The sequence below is a fragment of the Leptodactylus fuscus genome, chromosome 1, assembly GCF_031893055.1.
Source record: "Leptodactylus fuscus isolate aLepFus1 chromosome 1, aLepFus1.hap2, whole genome shotgun sequence".
Taxonomy (NCBI): domain Eukaryota; kingdom Metazoa; phylum Chordata; class Amphibia; order Anura; family Leptodactylidae; genus Leptodactylus; species Leptodactylus fuscus.
In genome coordinates, this window is record NC_134265.1 from 87,941,740 (window position 1) to 87,967,294 (window position 25,555).

The 25,555-nt window shown below is 41.0% G+C and overlaps 1 protein-coding gene across 4 annotated transcripts in view; it reads left to right on the top strand.

The window, feature by feature from the left end:
• Positions 1–25,555, top strand: part of TAOK3 (TAO kinase 3) — a 145,009-nt gene that overhangs the window by 85,115 nt on the left and 34,339 nt on the right. For 3 of the 4 annotated variants that reach the window (XM_075273338.1, XM_075273354.1, XM_075273346.1), the window contains 2 exons: positions 21,857–21,874; positions 24,450–24,686. In XM_075273338.1, coding sequence (XP_075129439.1) covers positions 21,857–21,874; positions 24,450–24,686 — 255 coding nt within the window. The remainder of the gene's footprint in view (positions 1–21,856; positions 21,875–24,449; positions 24,687–25,555) is intronic. The other variant, XM_075273364.1, reaches the window with a different exon arrangement.

A 25,555-nucleotide genomic window follows, 5' to 3' on the forward strand; every position in this document is an offset into this window, starting at 1 on the left:
CAGACAAATCGGCAGATGTCAGCCAAGCCAGGGCAGGTTGATCTAGGTGGCAATTGGGGGTATGTAGAGCAGAGAGTGAAGCCTCTGCAGGAGAAGAAATGCCCCTAAAGCCTGTTTCAGCTAATTTGTATAAGAATAAAACACATATTTTCATGAAAACGGATCTGCAGTGCAGAATAAGAAAAGCCTCTTTGGTAAGTGTAGTAGCCGCCCTACAAGGTACTGTCATTAGTTTGATACCATTTTTTTTCTTCTGACAGACTCCTTTAAAAACCCACCCAATGTATTGCACGCCTTATTTGACAACATAACATGTAGAGTTACACCATAGTATGAATGGGTAATGTGTGCGACTCCTGGTGACCTTGAGTAACCTCTTGAGTACAGAATCTCAGCCTATACTATAATTTGCCAGTCCCCTAATGGACATTACAGCCATGCCCCTTTACCTATATTTCCCAATAGCTGATGTTGTGCTCCCCATTGCCCATTAATAAGAGCCCACCTGTACATGCGCTGACATGAAGATCATTGCTGGATGCAATTGAGTTAAGCTTGAAAGCACCTTCATTTTTAGTACCTGCTCAGTGAACTGTAGCTGCATAACCAAGGCTATGGAAGATAAAAGTGCTTTTAGCCACGCTCATCTGATCCAGGGCGCATGTCAGGCCCAGATTGTAAACTCTACCTAAGTATTAGCTTGGTTGCTTTGTTCCATAAGGACACAGTTGTAGTTATATTGCACAAGTAAAGCAAACTGAGTCACTGAGAGCCGCATATGAAAACCACACAATGTTTTATTGCAGCTTGCGGCGTTATTTCGGTGTAGTTATTGACCTTTTATTTAATCAATAAACAACATCTACTATGCAAGTCTGTTATTACAAAATCAGTTAGCCCTCTTCATACCAAGTCTTTACCAACCACCACTCAGCTGCCTATCTTTTTGGTTAGTAAAGCCCTTCTGTACCCTGTATTGAAACTGTGTTTTTATCGCTCAGTCTCTATTCGCATTGAATTAAAGGGTTTTCTGGGCTCCCCAATAAAATTAACTTGAGGCAGGACAGAGTTTATATACGCGTGTTTGTATGTAATATATATTACATATTTTACAGAGTAGGCCACTCTTACCACCATACATTACAAAGTTGGGGTAAACTTGATTAAAAATAACATTAGCATGATATTTGTCAATTGTTGGATTTTCGTTTTCATTGTTTCACCCTATAAATTTAGGTTTAATACACCACAAATGGTTCCGTGGTGTTTGGTGGTGCATGGCATAGAAATGCAGGTTACTGAAGCAATCTACAGTCTGGGTAATGGTTATGAATAGAGATGAGCGAGTAGTATTATATCGAATAATATTATAGTCTATGGGAAAAAACAGGAATGTTGTTCCGGTTTCCATGGAAACCAAAGTTCGACACATTGGATCCTCCAAGTTCCGGAAGTAGCAGGACGAGGAGGTTTTTGCATTGAATTCAATGGAATTTTCCCGCGTCATATTCGACCGATACGAGTATTCGATCAAATACTACTTGCTCATCTCTAGTTATGAAATATCTGTAGAACCACTACTGGTTCTGCCAATTATTGTGGCTATACATACATAACAGATTTCTAGCACCCTTCATTTGAAGACTACAGCAAATGTTATCAAGGTTTTTTTCAAGAGTTGATACTGATAACCAGTTCTTTAATATAGATTATCATACTTATGTGGGTCTAATACTGGAGTCCCCCACCGATCAGCAGCTGCTACCACCAGATCTCCACAGTCCTTGAAGATGGTAATGGCTTGCTGCACTGTTGCAGTTCTGCTCCCATGCACTTGAGTGGGATCTGAGTGGCAATATCTTGACATGTACACTACACAGTATACCTGCTTCTGGAATTGTACACTGTGCAAAACTAGTGGCCATAGCAGCTGATCGGTGGGGTTACCAGATGTTCGATCCTCACCGATTTTATGTTGGATAGGCCATCAATTTCTACTTGAACAATGCCTTTTAAAAATCTAGGCAACATTATGGTAAGTTCATAGCTTTTTGCAGGTGGAATCTTGCCTTCCTCTCAACTCTCCCATTCACGTCTTGATTCTCTTGTTTTTTGTTCTTTTTCAGCTAGTTTTTGTATTTTTGAGTGTTTTTTTTGTTTGTTTTTTTTAAACCTCCCATTTACTTTTATAAACGGATTTTAGCATTAAAAAACAGTTTTTAAACTAAAAGCACGTCGGAATAGCCTTTGGAAAGACTATTCATCTTACCTTTATTTTGAAGGTCCGCGCCACTGTTTTTGAGCTTCTCCTCATTATGGCAATTGTGCTTAGAAAGCAGAAGAGGCGTTCCCCCTGTGTTCAGAGCACAGCGGTGTTTTCCATTTCAATGCCGCCTCTGTCTTCTGCGTCTCCTCTTCATTTCTCTTCTTGCACGAGACCACCACAAAATGGCCAACAGAGCAGTCAACTGCACATATTTTGTCGCCATTTTGTGGTGGTCTCGTGTAAGAAGAGAAGTAAAGAAAAAAGAGGTGCACTGGAATGGATAACACAGTGTTCGCTGAACACTGGGAACGCCTCCTGTGCTTTTTGAACACAATTGCCATAATGAAGAGAGGTTACAAAACAGTGGGGCAGACCATCGAAATAAAGGTAAGAGATGAATAATCCTTCTAAGGGGTATTCTGAAGTGTTTTAAGTTTAAAAACAGTTTTTTTAATGATAGAATCCCTTTAAAGGGGTTTGCAAAGTAGAATCCACTTCCTTTTTCCTTTGAGCAGAAAAATTACTAGAGAAAAAAAATTTGCTTCTAAATCCCATTTGAAATGAAAGGGAGAGTTGGGAGGTGTTTCTTGAGGCAGATTTTAAGGCGAATTCCACCTCAAAATCCCCCTGCAAAAAAAACAAAAAAAAACCGGTAAACATACCCTTAAAGGGGTTGGCCACTTTCAGACCAATATTTGCAAACAAATGTACAATAAAAAGATATACAATTTTCCAATATATTTTCTGTATCAATTCCTCACAGTTTCTAGATCTCTGCTTGCTGTCATTCATTCTGTTACTTCTAGAGGATAAAAGTCTGACCATGGTCATGTGATTTCCGGTCCATGGTCATGTGATTTCCGGTCCATGGTCATGTGATTTCCGGTCCATGGTCATGTGATTAGGACACAGGTGCACAGCTCGTTACCAGGCAGATGTCTGATTACTGTGCTGTGACTGTAACGAGCTATGCACCTGTGTGCTCATCACATGACCATGGACCGTAAATCACATGACCATGGTCAGAGTTTTATCCTCTAGAAGTAACGGAATGAATGACAGCAAGCTGAAATCTAGAAAACCGTGAGGAATTGATACAGAAAGTATATTGGAAAATTGTATATCTTTTTATTGTACATTTGTTTGTCAATATTGGTCTGCAAGTGGACAACCCCTTTAAAGGGATTCTACCACTAAACTAACATTTTTTTTCTAATTACCACGTTGGAATAGCCTTAAGAAAGGCTATTCGTCTCTTACCTTTAGACGTGGTCTCCATGGAGCCGTTCCTTGGAAATACCGGTTTTAACCGGTATGCAAATTAGTTCTCCACAGCAATGAGGGCAGGCCCCATCGCTCAAACGGCGATGAGCATATCCCCATTGCTGCCCGAGAGCTCTTTCCAGCGCCGCCTCCATCTTCAACTGCAACCCCGCCTCTTCTATCTTCCGACGCGGTCCAACTTCCGACGCCTGTGCAGTAGGCTCCTGTATACAGTTCAATACAGGAGCCTACAGCGGCCATTTTTGGGAGGCCGATCTTGCTTTTGTAGTTCAATACAGGAGCTTACTGCGCAGGCGTCGGAAGTTGGACCGTGTCGGAAGACAGAAGAGGCGAGGTTGCAGCTGAAGATAGAGGCGGCGCTGGAAAGAGTTCTCGGGCAGCAATGGGGATGCGTTCATCGCCATTTGAGCGCTTGGGCCCGCCCTCATTGCTGCATACCGGTTAAAAACTGTATTTCTAAGGAACCGCGCTGCGGAGACCACGTCTAAAGGTAGGAGACGAATAGCCTTTCTTAAGGCTATTCCGACGTGGCAATTAGGGGGTGTTCACACTACCGTCATTGTCCGACAGGTAGTGTCAGCTGCTAGTGTCCAAAATCTTGCATGGACACTAGCTGTGTCCGTGACATTTTTCATTCATTTAAATGGCGATCGGGCGTGTTCTTTTGCACTCCGTGCCTGTCCTTAAGTGTCCGTACCTAAAGATGGCCGACTTTTCAAGCGGACAGCAAAACCCTACATATTTTAGTGGTAGAATCCCTTTAAAACTTTAGCACCTGTGTGTGTGGAACTTGCCAGTAGAAACGTCTGTATTTAACTCAATGTTAATAAAATAAACCTGAAAAGTATATAAAGTAGTCAATAAGAAGTGCCATTAATTCAACAAAAGCTAAAGAACATGTGCCATTGCCGCAGACTATCAAAGCACAAAGTCGTCTGAGAAGCTTGTGAAAATCTTACAGGAATTTAAAGGGGTTGGGATTCAGAAGAAGCAACCCAGAAAGATTAAAAATGGTCACCAGGTACTATCAGAGGAATGCTTTATTCAGGGCATGACAGATGGAGCTTCCATCATACAGTCCTAATGCATCTCCCAAACATACAACCCCATAGATCTCTATGATGCTGCCATTTGGCTATGAAACCAATGGCCAGGATGTGCTCTCTGTCTATAATACAGGCGCATTATGGCAGCTAATCAGCAGTGGCTTAAAATTAAGATTTTTGGGTGGTCGTTCCTATGGTGCGCTGTATCCACGTTTTGTTAGCTAGTGTAGTCAAAGATCAGCCTCTTGTGAAAGTGACCAAATCCGGTCACTGTAATAGCCATTAAATGGAATAAGGTTGTCACTAATACAAATGACTTTCTACAAAAACCTGTCGAATGCCATTTGTCGTCACACTCTTGGGCAATAAACAAACCTCTCAAACAAGGCAAACCTAACAATAATAATAATAAAAAAAAGTGTCATTGACTTGCACACATTGGGGTAGATTTTTTATTTTATTTAAAAATCTTCTCTATATTTAGATCGGATAAGTTTAGACCAGGCAATTTAGAGGTGTGCCAAATTTATCACAATGGCTCATGCTGGGTGATAAATACGGTGTCTAATTTACACCACCTATTGGTGGACTTTCTTTGTGACAAATATTTGATGGAGGTTGGTGCATTGTAAGCCATACTCCTTTCCTGCATCGCTCCACACATGGCTATGTGGTCCAAGTGTCCAAAGCACATAATAGACATGTCGCCAAGCATGTATGCTAATTTGGGTACGTAAGCCATGTTATATACCATTGCAAAGCTGAATACAGTTCAGGTATCTGTCCTGATTCCAGAGATATCAATGCCTTTAGTTTTAACTTCTGCTATCACTGTAGAGGGAAAGGCCTTACAGCTTAGCACCATCACAGGGTGGTGAGGAACATCCCCCTAACAGTGCTTTTCTATAGTTTTGTACTGTGAAGAGGTGCTACCCCCTCAATAGTGCAGTGATATCGGTAGCCAAAACTAGCGTTACTGATGTCTGGACAAATATTGGCAAAATTGAAGAGCATAGACTTCAGTGGACTGTCAGCTTTCCAGGGACATACAACATAACCCATCTTAGAGGACATGAAATCCTCTTTAAGCACTACTGTTTTGAGTTGGGAGGGGGATTTAAAGAGGACCTTTCATGGTTTGGGGCACAGGCAGTTCTATATACTGCTGGAAAGCCGACAGTGCGCTGAATTCAGCGCACTGTCGGCTTTCCCGATCTGTGCCCCATTTCCTGATCTGTGCCCCAGGTAAAGAGCTATTGGTCCCGGTACTGTCAGGTACGTCCTTCTTCACAGCAGTGCCTATCGCGCTGTACAGTGTGAGCGGGGAGGAACACGTTCCTCCCCGCTCACAGTACAGCACGATAGGCGCTGTTGTGGAGAAGGACGTACCTGACTGTCAGAAACGCCCTTCTGACTGTAAAGAGCTACGGTACCGGGACCGATAGCTCTTTACCCGGGGCACAGATCGGGAAAGCCGACAGTGAGCTGAATTCAGTGCACTGTAGGCTTTCCAACAGTATATAGAACTGCCTGTGCCCCGAACCATGAAAGGTCCTCTTTAAAGAGTACCTTTCATGTCCTCATGCACATGCGGATTTATATAGTGCTAGAAAGCTGACAGTGCACTGTCAGCTTTCCCATTATTTAGCCCCGGGGCTGGAGATATCGGTGCTGTTAATTTCAGCACCAATCTCTGCCCACCATCAGAAGAGCATTCCTGACAGTCTAGTGTCATCGCTGGACTGTGAGGAACGTCCATAGACTTGTACTGTAAGAGGGGGCGTTAAATAAGATTTTACCTTTGAATTAGGTCATATGTACAAATTTGAGGTACTTTCAAGTCTGCAAATGATGACTCCATTGCAGATTTCATCAGACTTATTGGAAAGTATGGAGCAGCATGCAGCAGTATTCTTCACGTCAAAACAGACTCCATAAAAGAAGACTTTTAAAGCCCACGTATGGGGAGCCCCCTTTATGGGGAAAGTGGCAAGAGCTGCACAAAAGAAATTCGTATTTATTTTTGTGTGAAAACCCAGATTTTGAAACGCCTTTTTTTTTTGTTTGTTTTTTCCCCTGAAAACTGATGAAGGCTTAATAAATCTGTCCCTTTGAGTACAAAATGAAAGCTGTTCTATGATTGGTCACTATGGGCAACAAAGACCGTTTTGCTTTCAGACCTTTTTAATAAATCTGCCAGGATTACTCCTACTAAGACTAGAAAGAACAGAGAAATAAATATATAGAATCTTCTAAATAACTAAAGATCAATCTGTTAAGCTCTTTTTGCTTGATACCATTCTGCCTGCAGATTACATGGCATATTCATAGTGACAGGCTCCCTATTCAACGACCTTTGTGGTAGCAGATGGCATTGCAGAGAATATAAACGCAGTGAGCCATAGCTAAAAAAAAAAATCGCTGTGGAAGAGACCACGGCGGAAACGCATCATTTTTTTTTGTTCCCCCACAAAGTTTTCCTCTGCAAACCTTCTGTCCCTATTTATACCTACAGTGTCCATGGGTATAATTGACTTGCTGTGATTTACAAAAACGTAACTGCTTTTGAAATCTCAACATTTCTACTGCGGATTGCTTTTTGCAATGTGTGGATGGGATTAGCCAGAATCCCCTCCACTTTACAGGTACTGTAATACTCATTTTTTTTGCCGCGGCCAAAACACTCTGTGTTCACAACATTGGGCCCTGACCTAAAGGGTTTTCCTTGGAGGTCTCACACCAGGGACCCCTACAGATTGTCAGCTTGAAGCCTTTTTGGCCAGTGACATCACATTCAGTCATTGAATGACCAGTTTGCGGCTGAAACTGACTCATTTTGGTGGGGTTGAGCAGTTATATCAAGTACAGCCCATATGTAATCTACAACTCTGTGTGGACCTAGGCAGTCCTATCCCTGCTGTAGGCATCTACTTCAATGACTGTTGAACCAGGTAGAGCAGTCAGCAGCAAAAAGGGGAAGGGGGTGTCATTGAGAAAAATTTACTGGAGAATACTAGCAGGGCTTGGGACCAACCTGGGGACACTTGCAAGCTCAATTGCATATGTCAATAAAGTTTTTCACAGATTTATTTCCATGTGTGCTACCTAGTTTTTGTTCGCTAGGTGTAAGACCTCTGACAGACTCATTTTAACTACTATTTTGAAAAGCATGTCCAAAGAAACTGTTCCTGTTGACACTTTCCCCAAAAATGCCATATATTTCCTGGGCTCCCCAGTACTCGCAAAGTTGATGGGATTCCGCCTAATCCCATCCACACATTGCACAAAAAAATCCACAGCGAAAATCCTGCGATTTCAAAAATGCAAGTGCTTTTGCAAATCGCAATATGTCAATTATATGTACGGAAATGATGGCATTTTCCATATAGGTATAATAAGGACAAAGCCAGCAGAGGAAAATGCTGCAGAATTAGTGAAAAGCGCTGCAGAAAAAATACTTGTGGCATAGAATCGTAAAGATGCACTTTTTCCTAAAATTGTGCTGTCTGTTAATTATTCTGGAAAAGTGCTGCTGTGGCTAGCGGTACATGTGACATAAGCTCACTATTATATCACAACTGATGATGGTGAGTCTTGTTGTGTAACACTAGGTTCACACCTGCGTTTGGGTTTCTATTTGAGGGGGAGGGTAGGGGTCTGCTTGGGGATCCCCCCTGAACGGAAACCTAATCTGCTTAAAGTGGTAACCCTCAGGCCCCATAGACTATAATGGAGTCTTCCGGGTATCCGCCTGAAAGGGGCGGAAAGAAAAGCTCTGTTTGGAGCGCTTTCCCCTCCGCATTTTTTAAATGGGTTCAGGGACGGAAATCCCAAACGGACTTCAAGCACTGAAGTGAACCCAGCCTTACATCATGACTCGGCAGACGTCGAAAATCCAAACCTGCTGTGGGTTTCAGTCTGGTCATGATAACCAATGATGGTAAATGTAGTCAGTGTGATATTTTTAGTCTTGATGTCACACAACCACAAGTTACTGTTTAGTCCTAACTTAACTAGTCTGATGAGTTACCATTTCCCTTGTTAATAGGGTCTACACACACACACACACACACACACACACACACACACACACTTACACTCACTCACTCTGGATTAATTGAATAATATTAGTGTATAGGGATGTTCACCATTAAGGGAATTTTAAGGTAGTGCTTTCAACTTCTTCATATTACAATTCCCATGGATCGTGCAACTTTTCGCTGCTTTGTAGCCTCAGATATAGAAACCAAGAGCAGTACTATAGTATCAATGTGTGGTGTGTTATTTGTGGATTCACGCCTTAAAAGGATCCTGTCACCAGGTACAGGTAGCCCAATCTATAGCTTTGAGGTTAAAGAGCAGATTGATAGATAATGTTGGGGAATAGATGCAGAATAACTTGCCATTTATTGCTTTGTTCTTTCTATGAGTCTGGTGGGCGGTCCTAACAGTGATTGACAGCTATCTCTGTATATACAATCTCTGATAGGACCGCCCACTGGACATTGAAAAAACAGAGAAATAGATGACAGGTTATACTGAATCTTTTCCCACATAACTATACATCAATCTGTTCAGTTCCTTCTGTTCCATAACATGCTGTCTGCATTTTCATGATGACAGGTTCCCTTTTTAAAGGGCCATATTTAAACTTGTAGACCAATGTTTTTATAAATCTAGGAATTTAAATTGTAGAGTTCCTTATTCTAACTCTTAGTGGTGACAGTCTTTTGTCTTGATCAGTGGCCAGTGGATCCAACCATAAATACATAAACTGTATATAGTCTGGCATTTGTCAGAAACCCAGCCATGATTTTCTTACTGTGGACTCTACATGTATGAGAAGGGAAACCGGCAATGAGACGTAAGTAAATTATGGTCAGGATTCTGACAGAGGCCAGGCCGTTGAAAGCTGATGCATTCATAGCCATAGTCATTGACAATCGAACAAGATAAGACATTCTGCACTAAGATGGTAAGAGAGAATCTTTTAATTATCTGGAAAATGTTACTTAGAATGTGTTATCCCATGAAATTTCTATAAATATAATTTTGCCTCTCTGCATCCAAGGCACTGATTTGCAGATCATGTAGCCTACTTCTACTAGGCAGTTCTCAAATATTAGAGAGCATGTATCTTCTTTCTTAAGGGCATTCTCAAGTAGGGTGTATCCAAAGCTGATTTCTGTTGTAGGATTTCATAGGGTTACCGTTGCTAGTATGCTGCGGCTTTCATACTTTACATTACAACAGGTAGAAAACCTTCACCACAGGTCAAGTAAGGCTGCAGAATTTTTTTTTTCCTCTTTTAATGTAGATTGTGATCCCCATATAGGGCTCACAAATGCACATTTTTCCTATCAGTATGTCTTTGTGCGTGGGTTTCCTCCCATACTCCATACAGGGTGAATATACAATCTCCTTGCAGATGTTTTGTCCATGGCAGGATTCGAACCCAGGACTCCACATAGCCACCGTGTTACCCCCGGCTGCAGGATTTTTGAGCAGTGCGTGGAGGATATTTATTTTAATGTTTTCCACTTTACTGCTACTGCACACATCCAATGGAGAACATCTAATAATAAATATATATTTATCTGAACTACAAGTGTTTTTATCAAACCTACAGTGGTGTCACTTTCTTTATTTGTAATTACTGCTACTGTACAGTTCAGTGGATTTTCTGTCTACAGGTCCATAGACCCCATGGTGACATTCCTTGTAGTAGAATAGGGAGCACTAAATACAGTTTGTGGTCTGACCATGCTAAAAGACCCTTGAATGGTACTTAATAGCAGCAAAAAACCAAAATCCTCCTCCTGACGAAATGACCCAGCACCACCGTATCGCCTACATGGTCACTGCTGTGAAGTATTATTATGCAGTAACCATTGAGGTTTGTGAGCTGTCCATTTAATATAAAGATTTGCCAGGTCTTCCTGGCAGGGTTATCTTTTGTAGCTGCTCTTTACTTTCTGAATTTACAATACTTAGATAAAATGTGCTTATGTATGTAATTTTATTTCCACACTGGTCGTGTGCATGTAGTCTAAATATTACACAGGATCAGTAAATCTACCCCATAGTAGATCTTACTGTCCACAAAAAACTGATATGTATTTTCTGCAAAAAAACATGTTTACAATGTCATCAGTGTGTCTTCCATAAAAAGACTTGTACAATCCTCTATGCTTGAATGGGTGAGTCTGTGTCGCAGATAAAGAGCGGAATAGGACCTGCTCCATGCTCTGCAATAGTTTCTATGGTCTGGATAATGATCAGTAAAGAAATACAAACCTGTATGGGACTATAGATGTGGATGGGTCAATCTGTAACTGCGAACAATAGAGACTGTCTGGTTCTATCTTATGCCTTATGTACACTACTGTATTTGCTAAGGCCTTATTCAAACAAATGGCAAATACAGCTGTGTAATGGCGGTCACATGGCTGTGTAATGGTGGTCACATGGCTGTTTTTAGCACACATTGGGCTAATTTATCAGCCCCACTTTGCCAGTCTTCTTGCACCAAACTTGAGGCACAACCTTCCGTTCTGCTTCTTGGTCACCATACTGCGTGAATATGAGTGGAACATGCAGGGACACCTTGGTTTGACGTATTTATTTAACTCGGGCCATATTTCTAAGCAGTGTACATATCTATCATATCTATTCTATCATGCTGTCTTACTCCTGGTTTTATGAAGAGACCTGAATTTATTACCCATTGTTAATGATTGTGAAAAATTTGCCATGTCTTTATAGAATAACTTACATAGTCTAAATATTAGACACAATTAGATATTGGGTTAGATGTACAGAGTAAGCAGCCAAATGTAACTGCAGCATCTGATACCAACATCTGATTTTAATAGGTCTACAGAGATCTCTTTCAGGTACCCATCAACATCCCCATAGCATTTTGCTGTGCCCCTGATCAGTTTACACCCCCAGTAGGTTATATGTAAATTAGAACTTACTCTCCAGTAGGCAGTGACCTTTTATTTCCTCTGAGAAAATGCCACCCACTTGGAGAATAAGAGCTCATTCACACATCACCTGCTTGGGGCCACAGCTTTTGAACAGGGCATTAGTAGCTTTTATTACAAGGAATGGCCAGTGCAAGGTGAACCTTAGTTTTCACTAGTGAGGTAGCCAGTCACATGCTGTATAGATCATATTGTCCATTTGCCATCGTAGGTTGAAAATGTCATGAAACTGTGAATAAGAGGTATGAGAAGTTATAGATAATGTGCAAATATATCCATGTTTGCTCAAGGTTTTTTTTGTTTTGTTTTCAATATGTAAATTTGTGTGTTGGGAAAACCCATTTAAAGGGGCTCTATCATTGGGAAAAGTAATTTTTAACTAATCACATCCTTGCGTAGCCTTTAGAAAGTCTATTCCACACCTACCTTTAGTATGTAAATTGCCTCAGTGGTTTCTGAGTAAGTCTGTTCTTGTTCATATGCTAATGAGCTTCCACCCAGCTCAGGAAGTTCCCAGCAGCCTCCTCTCTCCTATTATCTCCTGTGTGTGCGTGCAACCAGGAAGCTGAGACATCAGCAGCAGCAGCCTGTGCATATACTCCCATAGGAAACAATAGCAAAGAGAGTGCACGATATATCATTATTCAGAAACCACTGAGGCAATTTACATACTAAAGGTAGGTGTGGAACAGCCTTTCTGAAGCCTATGCAAGGATGTGATTAGTTAAAAATGACTTTTCCCAATGATAGAGCGCCTTTAAACCCCACCCCATTTGTCAATCAGGAGATGAATATACCTCTTCAGGTTTTCTATAGCACTGTTTGTGTTAGGATCATGGAGAACATTCTTCAGACTAGCAATAGTGAGGACTACGTTATTTCTTTTGTAGTTTTAGCTTTCATTTTTGGATTTGGTGTTCCTTTATAACTACAATGCAATGTTAATGAAATAGAGTTTCAGTACCAAATGGTTGTGTTATGTTATTGCTATATCTAGTATTCATTTACTAGTGCCCTGTTTTTCCAAAAATAAGCCCTAGCCCTGGGGTTTTTGGAGTAAGCTTGAAATATAAGCCCGTAGCTCCCAGCTGTCCTGGACAGGTGCCCTGCTACTCCCTGCCACAACAGAGCAATATCCTCTCACCAGCTCGAGAGTCCCAGCTCCTGCTTTTCAGATGCCACCTCCTGGGTCCCACCTCCCAGCCGCTATTATGCTGTGGGCTTGGCTACCTACGTGATCAGATGTCAAGTGCCACCCCTGCTCTCTCCCACAGATTCAGCCATTCCACTATAGCACCTCCCCCTTAGCATTAAAGGAGATGGAGGAGGCATGGTGCCACTGCCTCACAGTGTATATAGAGACAGTGGCAGTAACCAGTGCCACTGACTCTGCACCATCAATTGTGAATGTAAGTTATGGTTACTAACCCTAACCATTTCACAAGATTTGCCTGAGCGAATCAGAAAAGATTCTGATTTACTCCAGTGCCTGAAAATAAGACGTATCCTGAAAATAAGCCCTAGTTTTGTTTTGTTTGTTTTTTTGTTTTGTTTTTAAGAGAATAAAAAAATATATATACCCTGTCTTATTTTCAGAGAAACACGGTAACTGTATTTGTGCACATTGGGGAACATATTCTTTTAGAGCAGTCCTTCTCAAACAGTGAGGTGCAGCGCACTAGCTGGTGCACGACGGGTCTCTACCAAAGCAGGAACTCTAAAGGAGAAACTGCATAGATAATCCTGTTAGCAGTGCAATCTCCATGGCTAGAAAGGCAGAAGTTCCTGTGCTGTCCTCATCACCAATAGTCTACCAGCCCTTTACCTAGGAGCAGTTCAGCCAGAGCCTGCAGGTTGAATCATCTAATCCGGCATAAACTGGTACTAGAGAGAGGTCTTATTTCTTCCTGTGATGAGGGTGCTCCTGACTCTGATAGAAGGGTGGACTTGGGGATTTATTGGCTTCAAGTTTGAGATTTTCTTGTGAGGGAATGCTTTATCCAATGGGTTAGCCGTGGAAAGGCTGAGGAGAGGAGAAGACTTGGGTACTACTACCAGTGATGCTTTATTGTGGGGTTTGGCTTTTCTGTGAAGGTATTTGGCGCTTCTAGGTTGAGATGTTTGTAGAAGTGTTTTGTACTGCTCATGGTGTTTGGCTCTTCTGGGGATTACTTTCTGCTGGACACTGATATGTAGCACTGCTAGGGAGGTGTTTAGTTCTGCAATGTGGTATCTGGTGTTGCTACAGGTTCTATTCTTTACTGTGATTGCCGCTGGTAAGAATATTATGTGTACAGCACAGTGGCATATGTTTGGTACAACATGGCAGTATCTTTGCTGGTGAGGGACAGCATCATGACAGACTGACTGTAAGGCCAGTGTCAAAAAAAAAAAAAAAAAAAAAAGTTTGAGAAGCCCTGCTTTTGAGTGAAGCTGCTCTTCTTGGACTAACATTGGTTGTATAACACAAATATAATGCTCGCATCTTTTATTTTACCTTTAGTTAACTTTTGATTTAAAGGCAACCTCTCATGTCCTCGAGCACATGTAGTTTTATATACCACTAGAAAGCCAACAGTGTGCTGAATTCAGCGCCCTGTCTGCTTTCCCATTATGTTCCCCGGGGCTGGAGATAACTGCACTGATATCTCCTGAACCGGGGCACATAACGGGAAAGCTGACAGGGCACTGAATTCAGCACACTGTTGGCTTTCTAGCGGTATAAAAAACCGCGTGTGCCTGTGTACATAAAAGGTCGCCTTTAATAGGTTGTGGTGAGCTACTGTAAGAGAGCATCTATCTATTTTATATATTAGTGACTGTGCACTTACCTCGATGTTCATTGCTGGGGATTTGAATAGACGTTATTGCTGTTTTTGTCAATGGTGCAATATTGGTTTTTGGGCAATGAGAGCATTACACTTGCCGCTTACCTCTTTGGAGCAATTTTGTCAATATGCAAGCCCTTGTAGCAATGCCTTTGTTGCTCCAAAGATCTTATTTGTATCGAGAAAAGCAGCAATATGTCGGCAGTTGAGGCGCTGACTCACAAAGGGAAAAACGCCAATTGATTCAGATGACCCTTACTTTTCTGGTGACAGACTCCATTTTGGAAGACCTGTGCCTTCTGCAGACATGTCTGTTTATGTCTAACAGTGAAATAACAGTTGTAGGCATTTATGAATTCAGTGACAACTGGGCACTACCATGCCTTCTCTTCTGAAGGGGTGTGTCCCTGCGCATTGGTCAATTTATTCATGAATTCCTAAAGAGGAATAACAAAAGTTGCGGCTCCTGAATTGTTACAAATCATTTCGTAAACCCTTCTATTCCTCATGATGTATTTATTGTGAAATCCACCCCAAAGTGAACCTGGCCCTGTAGCCTTAAAGGAGTTTCCAATGACATACAAAAAAGATGCGGGTCCGCAACACTGAGGTACGTATAAAGTAAGTTTTATTCCATCAGATTAAAAATAGGTTGGAGTGACCATCCAGACAGAGCGCTGGTTACATAGACAAGTGCAAAAAGACTAGAAAAAGTGAAGAAACAACATGCTGCCACAGGTCTGACGCATTTCGGGGTTAAATATGCCCCTTAATCAGGGCTATGATTAAGGGGCATATTTAACCCCGAAACGCATCAGACCTGTGGCAGCATGTTGTTTCTTCACTTTTTCTAGTCTTTTTGCACTTGTCTATGTAACCAGCGCTCTGTCTGGATGGTCACTCCGACCTATTTTTAATCTGATGGAATAAAACTTACTTTATACGTACCTCAGTGTTGCGGACCCGCATCTTTTTTGTATGTCATTGGAAACACTGCTCCGTGGAGTCGGGAGGAAGGGTCGTGCACCTAGGCAACGTTATATGGACTTAACGGATATTTCTTCTGAAGGGTGAGCTTACCTTGACAATTTTTTCCTTAAAGGAGTTGTCTGCTTTTAGCAAATACCTATTGTTATTGGGTGTACAATGAAAAGTTTTCCATTTCTCCACTACATGTATGTAATGTAGCGTCCATGGTCATGTGATGATGCACAATTCAGTGGTCACAGCACAGTAATTGGACATCTGTCTTGTAACAAACCATGCACCTGTTTGTCCATCACATAACCATGGACTGTCTTATCCATTCGAGGTAAACAACGAATCACAGCAAGCAAAGGTCTAGAAAACTATAGAACTTTTCACTTAATGCTTTATTATGCAAGCTTTAACATTTATTTGCTGAAACTGAAAATCCCCTTTAATCTGTTACAGAAATCTATGCTGTGCAATTCTTAGCTGTAAATATAGCAACCAGAATTCATTGTGTACTTTAGCTGTACTATCCACTTAACATACCGTATATTGGTTGGATAGTTTTAAGGAAAAAGTTGGGAAGAAAAGACTGGTAGTATTTTAGAGTAATAGATCGTGTTCCATCTGCTGCAAGACTCTACCTGCCAGTGCTGGTTGCTAACCATATAGTTTGGAGGAAGATAAAACGTCCATTTTACCAGAAAATTGTGTGACTATTGGCCATCACGAGTATGTGTGGTTTCAGCCATGGTGTGCTAGACATTTGTTGACTGTGAAACCAGTGTTGTGCTTCCTTCATACTTGCAACTTATTTGATGAGAAATGTCTTTTTTTTTTTTTTTTTTTTTTTGTACAAAGAATCCTTATGAAAGAAAGGCAGGTCTATAAAATACTTGTATTCCCCCGATAAATAACAATTGAAGAGACATGTTCTTATATTTCTGCAGTGTGCTGATCTCTAGAAATTTATGAAAAAGTTGACAACTGTGCGTTACTATTTTGAGGTCTGTCACTACACAGTCTGATGCTGTCCAGTCTGTGCTTACTTTATAGAGGAACCCCCCTTTAAGCCTCATGCACACAATCGTGTGCATAGTGTGCTAGCCATGAATTTCACGGCAAGCACACTGACCCATTTATTTCTATGGCTGCACTGAGAAGCTCACAGTGCATTGAATTCAGCACACTGTTAGTTTTTCCAGTATCTGGCCCAGTCGCAGAGAGATCGGTGTCATTAGTTTCGGTACCAGTATCTCTGCACTGTCAGAGCTGAACTCCCCCTCTCTACTGCAATATATAACCATATCGATGTTAGAGGACCTGAAAGGTCCTCTGTAATTAGGAGATGGAAACGCCCAGTTGTTGGATTTATTACAGTAATATATGTGTAGGAGGAGTAACAGGAATTCCACAAAGTAAAATTATATATGAAAAATTCTTCAGATTTGTTATATAATTGGGAATACAAGTGTTTACTTAACTAGATGTGCTGATGTGCCTTTAAGAATGAGACTAGTCTTAAGGATACACTATAGCAACTTTTTTGGTTTAAAAAAGACCTTTCATGTCCTTGGTCACTCGTGGTTTTATATAACCACTAGAAAGCAGACATTGCGCTGATCGTCTTTCCCGTTATGTGCCTCGGGGCAAGAGATATCAGTAAAGTTACTGCTATCACTTCACTGTCAAAAGGGCGTTTCTGACAGTCTAGCCAGGCTGTGAGGAACGCCCCTTCCTGAATCCTTGTATAACAGGACTTTCATCTGCACCTCAAATGGTCACGTGACCAAACACTCTGGACAGTGAAATTTTAGTTCTCTGTTTGACGACACTTTTTCCACTGACTGCATGGCCTAGCACAGAGGCAGTAGGTCGGCACAATAATCCAGTAAGCAGCAGTTTAATATATCAATGATCGGTGAGGGTCTGATTCTCTCCATCCGGATAGAGCGGCAAGGCAAGCATGTGCCTTGGTTCTTCATTCATTCTTTATGGGAGCATTAGATATGGCCAAATACAGTGCTTAGATATATCCTATAGGGAATGGATGGAGAGGAGGGGGACATCATCAGGATGGCAGAATCTGACCCCCACAAATCATGAATCTGTCCCCTTGATCTATTCATGGGGGATAATTTCACAACTCAGTACAGTCCCTTTAATTCTGCAGCATTTCCATTCTTTCTGTGAACTTTCAACCTTTTTAATGGAATGGAATTGACTACAGAAATGTTCTGGTATGTGTGTACATGCACTAATTCTGCCAATATATGAGGGTCCCAGAGATGGCCACACAGTATACCACTATTACTTACTCATACCTGCCGGATATCTTCTCTTACTCCAACTTCACACTTGTGCTCATATTTCCGTTAAAACAGAAAACCAGTCCGGTTCAAAAGTTGTTACTCGCGGCAAGCCATGGAGCCCATAGAGTATAATGGGGTCCCCTGGGTTTCTGCCTGGTTTCTCCCCGAAAAATACGGAGAGAAAAGCCATGCTTGCAGGACTTTTAACTACAGATTTTTCAACCAGATTCAAGTATGGAATCCCCAAATGGAATTTAAGTGCTGGTGTGAATACAGCCTTAGACAGAAATGACGTGTGAACACACAAATATGCATGAGCTCAGTTGGTTAGGGGCCTCAGAGACTGGCATCGTGGCCTATGTGTGTTCCCTGAGCCACAGGTTGCAAGCATCTTTGCTTTAGATTTCCTTTCAGCCCATCTAGGACTGCCTGCATCTTCCAGTCTTCTAGTAACTGTAGACATACTTTGATAGAAGACTATAGTTTGCTGAGGGAATGGCAGTGCAGCACCTTAGAATCTGAAGTTCTGTGGCCCAATAACCTTCTTCTTGGGCTCCGAGAATATTGCATGAAAATAAATCCGCCTCCTGATGAAGTTCTGAGCAAATCAAATGACTTCATTGAACAAAGAGAGAAAAACAAATGAGATTCCATCTTTTAGAGCCAGTTTAGTGCGTAACATTATGACATGTACTATGTAAATCCTTCTTTGTGAGTGGGACTGATTTGGGTAATATAGGAGAATGGAGAAGCAGATAGTTAAAATTCTGCGCAGCTGCTCTTCAAGCGCTGTCAGCAAAATACAGGTGGTGTTTACAGTGCCCGTGTTCTGTGAATGGAGAGAACAGAGGGGCTGTTGTGATGGCTGACAGCACACTGCGTCAGCCCTCTGCTGTCTACCTTCACAAAATAAAAGCACCATAAATGGTGCATGTATGCTGCAGGAAAGCAGCTGCAGGGAATATATGGTCCCCACTGCTGTACTCCTATTGAAACACTCCTTCTAATAAAGAGAACATTTGATGTAATAGTTGTATGGAAAGACAGCTGGTTATAATGCAGCCTGCAAAGATCCAAGACTGTGATCTTATCGGCTTTTAAAGGGCTTGTTTAAAAGGGGCTGTGCACAACCAAAAAAAAAAAAAATGGGCACCACATTGGATTCTGGTTTGTGTATGGTATTGCAGCCCAGCACCATTCACTTCAGTGAAGCTGATCTGCAATAACTGCCACAACCCATGGAGAGTTTTTGAAAGAAATCAGCCATGTTTTTTGGAATCTTGTACAACCCCTTTAAATAACCAAAATAAGACCAAGTGCTAAGATTGCAAAATTCTGCTTTGAAAATCTTCACTTTCACTGTTGTCCACAACCATAAGCATTTACATTTCAGTGTGTGTCTTGTGGGTGTACTTAGCCTGTCAGGCTGGTGCAGAGGAGTGTTACCCCTGCTGATGTCACATGTCTTCTTTATGGACAGCATCTTCTCACAAGTCAGCTGAAAGTTGTGTATCATATACACACACATTTACAGTAAGAAAGTTATTAAAATCATGAATTGCATCAATCATGAATCTTGCATTCTTGCCTGTGAGCTTCCAATTCTTAAAGGGGTTTTCCAGTACCAAATGCAATCTTTGATTCCTATCTACAGAATAGGTCTTCAATATCTGATCTGTTGACCCCCACAGTATTTATCCAGTGGAACTGATTCCTTCAGGGCATTGCTCTCAGTAAGAATTGCCATAGTATATATGATGTGTGCATGTGTTCAATGAAATGGTGTCAGGGGGAAACTTCCTCATACAGACCCATGTACAAGAATGTGTGAGGGGCCACAGCCCATGCCCATCTGCAATTTATTATATATTGATCAACATATATTAAAAGAATTGGAATTATGTTTAACCCCGTTTACACACCAAACTACTTATTTTTACATATACTGTTTACAGTCCAGGTTGGCAAATGATCTGTATGGATTGTGATATTAGACATCCTTGGCACTGTTGAATGTTGGATGGGTAATATAAGGTTGTGTAATGCTTGAGATGTCATCTACCCACTGCAGGTGAGTCAGCAATCCTTGGTAACCAGCTCAGATAGTTCATAAGTCACTCTTCACTATACATTTAGAGTCCTTTGCCTTTATAGTAAAACTACTTGCTGCTTTTCAGTTCTAGTTAATGCAATGCAATCTGTACAGACATATCAATTCCATATTAACTGGAAGTGGGAAAGAGAGCAACTTCTTTAAATGATGTCCCCAGATGTAGATGATAAACGTTGTACAGGTTCAGGGGTATTCCTAATACAAATATTTATGACGCACCCACCGGTTATGTCCAGTAGCTATTGCTCCCACCAACAGGGGCCTTCTGTCAGTTCTACTTGGCTGTTTACTCTTATTTCTATCATAGTGAACTGAGAACACTGTGCCATATGGCTTCTGCTTCGCCAGGCAGATCAGGAGGCCTCGGTATACCAATTTGGTGCCTCTTCCATAGGTGGGATCCACTTCTATAAGCTGTGGATCTGTGTGTGTGTGTGTGGGGGGGGGGTGCTTAAGAGTCCAGTGGTCAGTTCTGATTAAGAGTCAGGTCTGTATGCAGGGTTATTTGAGTGAGACATTTTAGATACTTCATATAACTTGCTTGACAAGAGGGCAGGGCTTAGGAGGAAACGGGAGCTAGAGACTGCTGCAGCTTAAAGGGGCTCTATCAGCAAAATCATGCTGATAGAGCCCCACATATGCGTGAATAGCCTTTAAAAAGGCTATTCAGGCACCGTAAAAGTTATATTAAACTACCCCCCAGTTTTAAAATAAAACCCTAAAAAAGAATGTTATCTACTTACGCATCGTGCACGCTGGGCAGGCATTCAGGGTCTGCCGTCTTCTTCATCCACGCCTCCTCTTCTTGCGATGTCCTCCTGTCCCATCCTCCTCCGGCGCTCGTGAACTAACACTGATAAAAAAAAAAAAAATGGCCTGGGCGCCTGCGCAGTAGCCATAGTAGAAGCCGCATTCTACTGCGCATGCGCCCAGGCCATTTTTTTTATATCAGTGTCAGTTAGCGAGCGCCGAAGGACATCGGAGGAAGAGGAGGCGTGGATGAAGAAGAAGACAAACCCTGAATGCCTGCCCAGCATGCACGATGCATAAGTAGATGATAACATTCTTTTTTAGGGTTTTATTTTAAAACTGGGGGGTAGTTTAATATAACATTTACGGTGCCTGAATAGCCTTTTTAAAGGCTATTCACGCATATGTGGGGCTCTATCAGCATGATTTTGCTGATAGAGCCCCTTTGAACATTAATAGTCTGAGTCGTGCCTTAGATTTCTTCCTTCCGTTACATGCCTAGTGTACCTATCTTCTCATACTTGATAAAGTGACGCTTCTGCTCACATATACTTACCTATAAAATGTTGCTCCTGTTTTGTCGGTTGCCTGCTTGTGGCAAAATGTAGTTGATATTTTATGGGTGTGATATAGAATTGACAAACTCATTAATATTATCGAAGTCCAAGGAAATAATCATTGTAATAAAGTCTACATGAAATGGGGCAGTCTTTAAGGTGTCATCTGAATGTGTAATTGAGGCTGCAGTCCTCCCCGTCTTTGATTTCTGAGGTGAATACTACGACATGGCTAATAATAAAAGGGGGATAGCGGAACATTAAGTAGAAATGAGGTTAAAAAATGGATAACTAAGGTTTCTGTTAAATGACCGGACAGACTCCTGATCTTCTCTTGTATGCTGCATTTACAGAAGAAATCTAGATTTAATGAAATTGTGCCATTGTAAGGCTTACCGTCCTCTCTCATTCCAGTGCCATTTCATTTGTAACACTCACACCCAGTGGGCGCCATGTTCCTCAGTATGGCAGTATGTAATGATCTGTTGTGCTGTCAGTACTGCTGCATGCTGTCTCGCTGTCCACCAGTATTATTTGATGGTACGTGTACAGACTGTTAGATTTTGAGATTTCTTGGTTCGGGGATTCCAAGTTAGGTAAAATCTGAATTCTATTCTGTTTTGGATCATTTATTCTTTCTAACTTGAGCTTGTTGTTTAGCATAGTTCTTTCTTCAGACCTTCTTATTGCTGTGGCATGGTAATGCTCAGTTATTTTGTTTTTTTCTCCCTCCTCAAAGCTGCAGTGGAGAGTCAGGGTAAGAGCAAATAATGTATTTTACATTTGTGCTTCATCCATGTAAACATAAGAGGTTTAGAGACTATTCACTTCTTGGCACCCCTTCACCAACATATTGATTTCCTGACTGCAAGTGGAAAGGGTGTGGCAACATAAAATTTAGCCTTTTTTTTAATTTTATTTTTTTGTGACGTCATGGATTCCTGCATTCATCCATTGGAAGTTGGCAAACTTTTAGTTTCACTACAGTACACTGATCATTCATGCATGCTCAAGATCACAGCAGATAGACGCATGCCGGAGGTATGCATGTGACTTGTAAAGTTTGTCATTCTCTTTGCCTCCCAATAGTTGGTGACTGAGTGCTTGGTTTACTATCGTCTCTTTTACTTCTAAGGATACAGCCCATAAAAGAACTACAGCTAGATTTGTTGTTGAATGCTATATATATATTTTAGATACCTCACTGAATGCAAAGACCACGCACCTTTCCAAATTTCAGCATGTGGGTTGCGTCAAGTTTTTCTTTTTTTTTTTTTTTTATTCAATCCAGTTAGGCTCTGTTATCATTGCATATGTATATTTAATGTGTAAGCTTCTGATGTACATGCTAAGTGTATCCATAAGGCTATGTTTGCAATTGTTCTGCACGTCCATCCAGCATAAAGTCAGAGATCACAGATAAAAGTCCTGCAAGTAAAACATTTAGATGGAACATATTTCCATTCTTCTGGTCCTGCAATGAACCAGAAGAACAGACAGGATGACTTGAATCCTTTACCAAACCACACGAAAAATGCGGAGAGAAAACTGTTGCTTGCAGGACTGTTCTCCCTGCATTTTTCATGCGGATAGGCAAATAGAATGGCCTGAACGCAGATGTGCATCGGGCCTGAGCAGCTTGTCTAACTCCATGTCAGTAAAATGGGATAGCTTTTAGGCTTCCACTGAAGGTATATGTTGGGAACTTTTTCCAGCATATATAGCAAATAGTGTGAACATATAGTTGAAGTACATATTAATTATTTTCAGGGAGGAGGTTAAAATATTTACAAAATGTGCCAATGAAATGTGCTTCTCTTATTCCTGTGAGTGCAGGAAAGGTAAAAGGCATTGCTCATCTTGTGTAGGAGAACAAATGGGAATTGGCCAGAAAATAAAAACATGGCCGCTCTTCTTACTACAAATTAGTGAGACTGTCATTCCAGTATGTAGAAAAAAAAAATAATAATAATTATAATTTTTTTTTTCTAATTAGCTATGCAGGGTAGTCATTTATGTAGAATCAAATATCATATTGCTGATAGTTCTTGTTTCTTCAAAATACTGCAGAACTAATAATACAATGGACTTTTCCGGACCTTAAACTGTAAAGATGTGGTCCACCAAAGGTCTTGAAAAGTCTTTGTATATCTGCACCAATCCTGGGAAGGCAATGTGGGCATGGTGACTTTTCTATGGGCAGTATGTGAGAAAGAAGGGCTAGAAGGACAGATCAAGTGAAATGAAGAGAAGCAGGGAGGCATTTTGTCAAAAGAACAGGGATTGGGACTTTGTGGAGAGGCGCAACCTGTGCAAAGTACTGCATGGTAGAAAAACAGGTCACACTTGAGGAAGGTCAAATCAGGTTACCTTGAGGGGGACTGTCAATGAGTAATATAAAAAAAAAAAAAAAAAAATCTCTATCTCCAGAGTGTGTCTTTAAAGTTTTTCCTCTGTTGTACACTGTGATATTGAGTTGTGTCCATTATAGGAGTTTGTAATTTCAGCTCAACCCCAAGACAGGAATAAAATCTTCATAGTGCTGTATAAGATTCAGTCAAGTAGAGATCGCTATTACTACTAGTTCTAAATCTACTTTTACACACAGATTTTGCTAGAATGGTAATAGGTAATATAGGAATTTCATGTTGTATGGTTGTGATTTTAGGTTTGGGCCACACACACATCTTTAGAGTGTTTGACAGGTTCAGTCCATATGAATACATTGAGTTGAGTTGAATGTGCATGTATCTAAAATCCCATGCAGCCAACTTGTGACAATTTTTATGCAAATATTTTCCCTACTTTCTTTGTACTGATTTAGGATAGTGATTTCTGTAGATGTGTGCACAGTTGTGTGCTTGTTTGATTCCTAGTACAGTTGCTGAAGTTGTGAGGTGTCTTATGACTTGCTGAAAGTAAATGAAAAACCGTATTGTTTTAAGTCCGCCTTAGAGAAAGTTTATTGAAGCCACAAGATTGTACCAAATGGGTATAAGTGGGCTTTCTGTATTGGATTTTTACATTTTTTTGTGCCTAAGATTTTGTTCTTGTTCCAATGGTTGACACCCCCCCCCCCCCCCTACTGTTTTACCATTGTAAACCTTTCCTCCTCTTAAACCATGGGACAGAAAATGTCTTTTTTTTTTTCTTTTTTTTTTTTTTTTGCTTTGTTTTGCTGACTGTTCAGCCATTCCTGGTTTGGCTTTGGCTTTCAAACTCCCTTTAAGCTTTTGCCCCCATGTTTTAAGGAGGTGCTAATCGCAGAGTTCCTCTGTTATTTGTGCTACCTTAAAATTCTAAAAAGTTGCAAACTCTGGTTCTCTTCATAGGTTACAAGGCAGATCCATGAGCATGAGCAGGAGAACGAGTTGCGGGAACAGATGTCAGGATATAAGCGGATGCGGCGCCAGCACCAGAAGCAGCTGATCGCCCTGGAGAATAAGCTGAAGGCTGAGATGGACGAGCACCGCCTTAAGCTGCAGAAGGAGGTGGAGACTCATGCCAACAACGCGTCCATCGAGCTGGAAAAGCTTTCCAAGAGGCAAATCGTAGGCATGGATAAAGAGGTAAAGGACAGCGTTTTTGTCATCTACATGTTGCATATGCATTATATATGTTTTGTAAGTTAATGAAGAAGTGTTTTTTTAGAAAAAAAAAAGAAAAAAAAATTAATACAATTTGAGAGATCTGTGGGAGGTTATTGTGTTATTAATAATAGCCTTCTATAACCCCAGCATTTTGTAGCACTTTACTTTTGAGAAAGTAGCAAATAGTAAAATGACACATCAATGTGAAAACAAATGAGAGCGGAGTTGACAGAAGAGCTTAGTCTAAACTGATTGATAGGATTGACACATTCACTACATGTTGTTAATTTTAAATGGGAAACAAGCCCCATGTGTTGGCATCAGAGAATACAAATACACACTCTTTGATCTAAAGCACAAAGTCCTGCAACACTGGTTAAAAGCCAATTTATTTCAAACAGCAAGTGCTCATAATCATGGCTGAGTACAAACCTGATATGGTAAGCTGTACCACTATGGGGTGTCAAAGTGGTTGTCCAGTTTCAGCAAATACATATTGTTTTTGCTTGTATAATGTAAAGTTAGACAATTTTCCAATATACTTTCTGTATCAGTTCCTCAGTGTTCTAGATCTCTGATGTTGTTCTTTGCTTACTTTCAGTGGATACAAATCAGTCCATGGTCATGTGATGGACACAGGTGCATCACATGACCATGGACTGTATATCACATGACCATGGACTGTATATCACATGACCATGGACTAATTTTTATCCAGTGGAAGTAAACAAAGATTGGCAATAATCAGAGATTTAGAAAACAATGAAGAATTAATACTGGAAGTGTATTGGAAAATAGTTTAACTTCTCTTTATACAAGCAGTAATAATTTATTTTCTGAAACTGGAC